We start from the raw sequence: 8996 nt of genomic DNA, 5'->3' as shown, positions 1-8996 counted from the left end.
GTAGTGTCAGGAAGGAGATAAAAATGCTGAAACAAAAACTTGCCAACCTAAGGGATGATCCATTGAGATTAGGTCCGTCACATGAAGAATTAAAGATAAATGAGCGGCTCATAAAAATGTACCACAGGGAAGAGATTATGTGGAGACAACGGGCTCGAATCGAGTGGCTCTCTGCGGGAGACAAGAACACCAAGTTCTTCCATCTTCGAGCTAGCTTACGCTGAAAGAAGAATATGATCAAGGCACTACAAAATTCCCTAGGTGTGGAAATATCTGATCCGGAGCCGCGTTCCCCTCCAATTCCCCACCGCGTCGCTCGATTTCTCGCCGCCGGCGAGCCTTGAACCACCATGGCCGACTCAGGGGATGAGGCGGAGCGCCACCGCCACGCCAGATCTGACGTTGCGCGCAAGCGGGGGGGGGGGGGGGCGTCGGTGGCTCAACCACGGTGCCCGGCCGCCGCCGGCATTCAACCGGGCGAGCTCGACGAGTTCGAACTCGAGCGCCCCCGTCGCCGCCGCGCCTCCTCCGGCAACTAGTCCGCGGGGAGCTCATCCGGCCACGGTTCCGCGGGGTGCTCATCCGTGGGCGCATCGAGCTCGCGGCTCGTTCCAGTGAAGAGGGAGCCGGAGGAGGCCGTGCCCGATGCGCCGCCGCGCCGAGGCGTCATCGGACCCGAGGACTACCTCCCACCGAGGCAGGAGGAGCTCCTCGAGCGCGTCGTCCTCGAGCGGTCGGCAAGGGATCAGGAGGAGATGGAGGAGCGCATCCGACGCGAGCTCGAGTATGAGAGGCTCTTCCTCGAGACGGGCCTCACGGCATCGCAGGCGCATGCATCGAAGGAGGCTGACCTGCGCGTGATGAAGGCGAAGCAGGCGAAGCTCTACATCGAGGTCGACTCCGACCCCGATTGATCGCCGCCAGTGGGCAGCTACCGCACGAGCTCCGGTGAGCTCAATTTTGTTATAGTGGTGTGGTAGCGTAGGCCCTGTGTAGCATATCTAACCTTTATGTATGTATGTGGCATGTACGAACTTATTATGCGAAGAAGAACAATCTATGCGAGCGAGCTCCGACGAGCTGCTGCTTAAATTTCTCGCGCGAAACAACTTTTTAAAAAAATTAGGGGTTTGTTTGCGGTTTCTAGTCTGCCGCAGCAAAATTCGACCTGCATAACCGTCCACATGCGACCTGCAAACACATTTTACAGGTCGGCAAAATGCGGAGTCTGCTAGAGTTGCTCTAACCCTGTCTGCATCAGTGTTTTCTAGAGCAGCCACGATGCCTCCACTTGTACTAATAATATATCACGATCCTATGCAAGTATTCGAAGTCAACTGAATATTACGTATACTAATAATAAGCTCATCTTAACCAATTAAAATTATGCCAGCATCTCTAAAAAAATGCCATATAAAAAGAAACGGAGGGAGTATATATAACGTGACACCATCATTCTAGCTGTAATTATCTGAAGCCCCACTGTCGACGTTGCTACATGTAATTATCTAAAGTTGTTTTCTACTCAAGCTGTTGGGAATCTATCATCTGCCAGCATGTTCTGACGGAGTCAAATCGACCAAGTGCATGCATGTTTGGTTCGCTTCCTCACTCGGTGATGCCTCGCCTAAAGCTTGCCTGAGATCTAGCTGTGTTTGTTTGGTTGAAGCCCTGGAAAAAAAAGTCCAAGCCTGGCCTGGCTCGCCCAGGCAGGTGATTAGCCTGCCAGGCATCCGTTTCTGGTAGCCTGGGCGACGTCCAATATTAGCCTGGAGCTAATCTGAACGATTTTGACATGGGTTATGGGCTGACACAGTGTACTTCAGAATATTTTAATCCATAGATATTTCCCAGGACCAGGACATGATCCAAACAAGTACTAGTCCAGGGAGCCTGACCAGGCCAGAAAATTCGTATTCGATGTGCCTGGCCAGGCAGCGTTTTTGCCCAGGCATGCAGCCCAGGTCAGCAACCAAACTGACCCATCATGAATGATCAATCCTTTTGTGCTAGTTGTGGGATTTTAATTAAAAATAACTATGGGTACTCGGTATTCTGCTACAACTTGCTCTTTTGTTTACTCGATGTCAACGCTAGCTAGTTAACAAAATGAACTCTTGGTTATACTCCCTCCGTTTCTAAAATTAAGTCTTTGGAGAGATTTCACTATGAATCACATACGGAGCAAAATAAGTAAATCTACACTCTAAAATGCATCTACATACATCCGTATGTGGTTTGTATTGGAATCTCTACAAAGACTTATATTAGGATTTCTCACGATGTACATTTAATAGGAAAAAACGTTCCGTCAACTACGAGGCGTCTATAATGATTTCGTCAATGTCAAGATGATATGCCGGTTTAGTCTCTCGGGGATGTTCATAGGAATAGGATGTGCGTGAATGTTTATAGGGGTAAGTGTCTGCGTGTATATGATTCAGAAAAACATGCACATGATTATTTTCCGTCCTTGACGGATTCAAACCGATCATATTGTACGCGTGCAGTCGGTAGTCGGTCGTCTTATACATTTTATAGATCAATTATTGGTACTAATTAATGAGATACCCACTTCTCATGTAAATTAACTACTAGTCGGCCGCGCTCCAAAAAAAACTACTACTCGGCCACTGGGGTATCGACCATACGGCTGCCCTCTAACGTGTATTTATACACGAGCTTTCCATGGTCATCGCATTCCATGAGCATCCCATTTCCCATTTAGTGTCTCTCAAATTCGCTCGTCTTACACAAGGAGTACGTATGTGCAGTGATCAACTGATATTTCAGCTAGCTCAGGTAAACATGTATGCTTTAAAATGTCATTCTTCATATTTATATACACTATTATGTTTTGCAATATGATTTTTTTGCGTCATCTACTTTTTCAAGAGCTTTTCTGCCATAATAATTCACTAATCTAGCCCCACTGTAGTATTAGGGCATCTTCAACGTTGTCCCGCAAATATATTTGGTATATGTCTGTATTATGTTCGGTCGTGGTCCGCGGACATGATCCAGGAGGGGGTCATCCAATGCTAATCACAAAGTATCCGGCTGGGAGGAGAAAACGTAGGTGCAGATCATACATGTGGTGGGATAATTGTGTTAATTGTGTTTTAGTGTTTGGTTAGGAGGAGAGAGAGGAAAGGCGGACCATGCATGTGCGGTTGGGAGAGGAGAGAGAAGAGGGGGGCCATGCAAAGTACTCCCTCCATTCCTAAATGTAAGTCTTTGTAGAGATTCAACTATGAACCACACACAGAGCAAAATGAGTGGATCTACACTAAAATGCATCTCTATACACCATATATGGTCCATAGTGAAATCTCTACAAAGATTTATATTTAGGAACGGAGGGTAAGACCATTTACAACTGACATGGAGTTTGTGAGCTCGAGCTCACGTGCAACCTTTGCTATAGTAAAAGCCATAAAAAGATTGTTTTTATTTTATAAAGAACTAAATCTTTTGCAACAAACATTGATGTGTCTTTCACACGCGTGCACATTTTCGCAATGGAAAGACATTTGTGGAGGTATCAGAAAAAAGATCGATGCTCAGAAGGACTATTTTTGGAAGCATCGTTTTTTTCTTTGCGGAGACCTGCATGAATATCATTTCGTCGCAAAGTTTTGCATGCATGTGAGACACACATTAATGTTTGTTGCCAAAAAAAAATCGAAGAGGACAACACAGGGAACGTTTTATTTTTTATAGACTAAGATTTTTTTTTCTTTTGCGGTATTATAGACTAGGAGTTTCAGTAGTGCTATTCTCATGTGTAGCAAAACACATAAATTTTGGAACGAATATTCAGCGAACCTCATCTTTTTAGGCGTCGAAAATCGAACAATCTTCATGACAAATTATGTTTGTCATAGATGGTAAATTTATTTTTTTGCCACAGAATTGGGCATGCTTGTATACTAATTTTTCCATCCTCACGCTGATATAATTGCCATGAAAAACGTTGGATTTACCCTGCGTAAAAAACCTGATGTAAATGCGGAATTTTGACGTCAGATTTTTGCATTCCTGTAAAGAAAAAAAAATTGATCGGCTAGACACCCTGCAGGATGGAAGTCATGGAACCTGAAATTGTGTGCGCGGACTTGGACCTCGATGCGAAAGGTGGTTATGAAAGATTTATCGGTTCCTTTCGTGACAAGCTAGCCCGCCACCGGCTACGCGACCAATACATCGAGACACATGGTGATTGGCTCAAGGATCATCCTTTGCTCCCTCAGCAACAAACGCATTCGAAGAGTAAGCCGGAGAGGTTGATCTACATTAACCTTAAGTTTAAGGACTCGAAGAGCAAGGAGACTATAGGGACAACAATAGCCATCCGTGATGATAATGTATACTTCATAGGCTTCATGAACCGGAACAAGCAATGGTACGAGTTTGGCTTCGAGGGAAAAAGCATGCGCTCTATCGAAGGATCCAGCTTTCTAGGATGCGACTTGAGGTACCGCGACTTAGTTGGTGACCCGACAAAGTTGGCAGGGTTGAACCTGGGAAGGCGCGCCGCTACGAACGCTGTGCGTTGGTTGTCGAAATACCAACAAGGAGTCGCAGCCGATGCCGACACAAAAAAGCATTTGGCGAAAATGTGTGTCATGATCTGCGAGTCTGCACGGATGACGCCACACTATAACAAGGTGAGAGGTGGTTGGGAAACTGGAGCGCGTATCAGCAGGGAGCAGGTAGGGTACACGGTGAATTGGTCGAGTATGTCACGCAGACTGCTTAGTATGAGTAGGTGGGACTTAAGTAAGGACAGAAACGACTTACTTGATGTACTTCACCTACTGCTAAACACATCTGGTAAGAAAAAAAAGGCAACATCAGATGGTCGGTCGCGTGGGCCACATCCGGCGGCCAATTTTTTTTCCAGTTTGAAGAACTGGCTTTGGCCGGGCAGGGATTCCCAGCGGCCGCTGCCAACTTCCTCCAGCAGCCATGGTGGAGACGAGCAGCGGCGGCGGACGGCCATCAAACGGGTCAGCGGTCGGCCCCTACTGGAGGTATACCGCGTGGAGGCGCGCGCCGGTGCGCTCGTCGAGACCATCTCCGTCTTCGACGGGAAACGAGGACAGATCATCTACAAGCACGATCGTGATGGATCTCGGTCTCAGGTACGACCGTACGTCTGTGTCTGTAGCTCCAGCTTTGAAATAGCCCATCTAATTCTAATCTAATGCTTGCTATTCTGCTTGTCGAATGTGGTTTGCTTTCTGAAATCCAGGCGCCCGATAGACACCGGGAGTTGGTGTTGACTGGACCATACAGAGCCATCTCAGCTGACGGGAGCTTCGTCATTCAAGTCGAGGGCACCCAGGGAACAGACTTGCCCGGCAATTCCACCACCAAAGTCAGCGGTGAGTTGTCCTGGAACTGCTGTGCCGCAGACGTTGTGTACGACGAGGTCATCAAGGCCGGCGTCCTCAGCACAGCCACCGGGCTGAGCCTCGCGGAGGTGACCTACACCGTGTGGGATGACGCCGTGGAGGCCACCGTGGGGGTCAGCCTTCTCCTCCCGGCTGGAGCCACCCTCGTGTACGGTGACATCACCGCGCACTGCACGTCGGCGACGGATGCCACGGTGGTGCTCTTTCGGCGTACACGACATGAGCAAGTGAAGCTCGTCCCTTCCTCCGATGACCCGGTGGTTCCGCTTGAACTAGGGAGGTCGGTGTTTGTCGTGCCGCCAATGCAAACGCACGAGCACATGCGCATTCAGGTGAATCTTCATGCCCACGACGGAGACCAAGACGCCCTTCTCCAAGGCGGTATCGGCTTCTCCTTTGACAAGCTTAGCGGGGAAATCCACGCTTACTGTGACGGAGACTTTTTCATGCCTGTGTGTTGGGATTCCCACGGCAGCCCCGGCGCCACCACTTCCGCCGCCAGCCTGCAGCAAGCTAAGGGCATCTCCAGCCGCGCCCCAGGAAGTCCTTCCCAAACGATTTTTTCGCGCCGACGCCGAAAAAACGGCCCAGTCGTGCCCCCAGGAGCCCGATTTTCGCCGGCTTGGGCCGAAAACAGTGCCGGCGGACCCAGGCCGAACCCGGCGCGCTGGGGGGCGCCCGGGGGCGCCGGGACGAGCTGTTTTGGCGCGAAAAAGACGCGGGCCAGCTGCGTCAGCGACTCGGCGCCCCGTCTTCCCCCAACGGCCTCGGTTCCCGCGGGGAACCGCCGGTCAGCCTTGCCATTGATTCCTCACGGGCAGCGCGTTCACGGAATTTTCCAAATTTGATGAGCTTTTTTTCAAAATTGATGAACTTTTTGTTCAAAATCAGTGAACTTTTTCATAATCAATGAACATTTTTCCAAAATCACTGAACTTTCTAAAAAAATCGAACTTTTTTCAAATTTGATGAACTTTTTTAAAAATTCGTGCATCTTTCTCAAATTGATGAACTTTTTTACTTTGTAAGTATGAACCTTTTCAAATTGGTGAACTTTCTTCAAGTTCACTTTTATTTCATTGTGAATTCTTTTTTATGTATATCATAAAAAAATACGCATAACAAACTGGGTACATATTACTCCTACATGCTAATGTTGTATGAAAGGAAGGGTCAAATAAAGCATTTTTCCTCACTCTGCACAACACAGAGGCATCAGCCTAGTTGTTATTGCCTCAAATGTTTGAGGTGAGCGGGCTGGGATCGGATCATGTTTCTCTCTATTTCTGCAAATATTACATTCCCTTTTTGTGCGGTACGAGTGGGATACCCTTTTCTCCTGGGCCGGCCTGCTATGGCTGCGCTGCGAGCGCCCGTTGCGATAACCGGCGCCTGAAGCGCTGAGCAGGAGCTCCCCAAAGCGCGTTCATATAGAAACTCGCATCATGTGAAGGAACACCCCTGGTGGGCCGGGCCAGTAATTGGTTTTTCATTTCTCAACTCTGTTTTGTCTTTTCTATCCTTTTTTTTGTTAATAAAGCTACACGAAATTGTCTCAAAAATAACTATTTTTTTGAATTATGTTTATATTTTCAAAAAACTCTACAAATACAAACATTTCATAAACAATTACTTAGTTTTGGAAAAATGTTTGTCCAGTGTTAGAAAGTGTTTGAGCAGCGCTAAAAAATGTCGATAGCATTTAAAATGTTTCAAACAAAAAATGTTAATGTGTTTTGAAAGAAATGTACGTGACATTCTAAAAGATGTTAGTCAGGTGTTAAAACAATGTTAAACCTGTACAAAGAAAAATGTTCCTGATGCATATGATAAATTTAAGACGTGGCAGAAAAAGTAGAAGTTAAACATATGATAAATTAAGAAACCATTGCAAAACAGTGGAACACAGCTAAAAGCGAAAAAAGAACAAGAAATAAATGAATAAACCGAAGCTAAAAAGAAGCAGCAAAGAAAATCCAAGATATAAAAAATGCTGAAGAAAGAAAGTAAACAAAGAAAAGAAAAAAGAGCTGGAGATAATAAAACGCACCGAGCAGACCGGGGCTAAAGAGTTTTTGTTTTTGTTTTTTTAGAACATGCCCCAGTTAGCGGCCCTGGGGGGAACGGGATACACTTGGTCAAGCAGAGGAGCCCAGGTAGGACTCTGCTGAATCGGGTGCACAAAGAAAAGGCCGTACCTATGTTGTGGCCCATGTCGCGGCTCCGAGCAGTTCGTTTTTTGCGGATGGATTGAAAGAAAAGGTGGAGGCAGAAGGAGGAAACTCGAAGTGGAGCATGTTTTACAAGTCGCAAAAGCCATCCGCACAGGTGTCCATGATCCATAGTACTAATCAGCGAGCAATGATCTTGTTTGATGGAGACATGGAAGGGTTTTTTTTTCAAACGGAACGGTGACATGGAAGTGAAGAAAAAAGAGAGAGATAAGATAAGCGAGCCACGTCAGGCTGTGGGCCTCGCTGTCTTCCACACGTGGAAGCAAACCAGCAGGCACGGATCACGGAGAGGAGGAGGAGAAGGAGCCTGCGGCTAGCTTGTACCAGTTGGACAAGCAAGTCAATCGGCCCTGCGCCCCTGCCAGCCTGACTCGCGTGCAGGTGCAGCACGGACACCCCCGTCCCGTCCCCTCATCGCCTCAATCTGCCGCTGCGGTAAGGCCGACTCCATCGCGCCACCTCATTTTGTCCGGGCCCGTCCATTTGGAATGAAAGGACAAATAAAGATGGCCCAACTCACGAACGGTCCCAATCTATCTTGTCCGTTTTATGTTTGGACTGATCCATTTCAAACGCAAACATACGTCGGGTCTGGGTCGCAGCGGACAGCGAACGGATGCTTCGAACGTTCGCGTCTCGGCCCCGTGGCAGACGGCCATCTACCTCCCACCCGCCAACATCAATGCGCACGGGCGGGTGACCCCACCTGTCATCCGCCCAATGAAGGGTCGCCATCCTTCTAAAATGAAAAGCCGTGGACTGGTCCTCGTCCACACTTCCCACTTTCAGCCCCTCTCTGCCCCCTCGAAAACCGACACCCTCGAAACCCTAGCCGCTCCCCGTCCTCGACCTCGCCGGCCGGCCGCAGCCATGGGGCTTTGAAACTACGGCCGCAAGGGGAAGCACGACCGGGAGGTCGGCTCCTCCTCGGGACGCCGCCACGGCTCCGCCAAGAAGGATGAGGCCGCATCACCGCCGCGCTTCTCCAGTCGAGGCCCCGCGCCTGGCCCCTTCACCATCGCCCCTAGGGCCGCCGGCGAGCGCGACCGGCAGTACCTGGCCGTGGACGTGTGCTGGCGGTATTGGGAGACAAGGACGTCGGTCCCGTGGAGTGACGTGCACCTCCCCAACAACTCGCACCTCACCGCGGACCGGGTCCCCATCCCGCCGGTGCCGGCGAGCGGCCGTGCGCGGCGCGATGAGATCGAGTGTCGCTGCCGCCTCCTCCCCGACAACCTCTACTATGACGAGAGGTATGCCCCCGACTCCGTCCTATGGGACACGTGGCTTCAGGACGAGCACGACGTGCACCGCGCGTCCTACTTCGCCGACATGGTGTCGG

At 49.1% G+C, this 8996-nt stretch overlaps 1 protein-coding gene across 2 annotated transcripts; it reads left to right on the top strand.

Annotated features, from left to right (window-relative positions):
• Window positions 1-2646: 2646 nt before the first annotated feature.
• LOC147988201 (60 kDa jasmonate-induced protein-like) lies at window positions 2647-8541 on the top strand. Of its 2 annotated transcripts, XM_087543478.1 has the most exons (4): window positions 2695-2802; window positions 3138-3229; window positions 4082-5147; window positions 5258-8541. In XM_087543478.1, coding segments are annotated over exons 2-4 (2079 nt in total). In that variant the 5' UTR covers window positions 2695-2802; window positions 3138-3227; the 3' UTR covers window positions 6269-8541. The 2 variants fall into 2 exon arrangements, with proteins under 2 accessions (XP_087399607.1, XP_087399604.1); XM_087543481.1 differs by lacking the exon at window positions 3138-3229 and having other exon boundaries at window positions 2647-2802.
• Window positions 8542-8996: the final 455 nt, after the last annotated feature.

This window comes from Triticum urartu, chromosome 1A (assembly GCF_056163025.1).
Source record: "Triticum urartu cultivar PI428250 chromosome 1A, HENAU_Tu73, whole genome shotgun sequence".
NCBI classification, from domain to species: domain Eukaryota; kingdom Viridiplantae; phylum Streptophyta; class Magnoliopsida; order Poales; family Poaceae; genus Triticum; species Triticum urartu.
The sequence above is the reverse complement of the archived record's forward strand: the minus strand, read 5'-3'. Positions and strand labels throughout refer to the sequence as shown.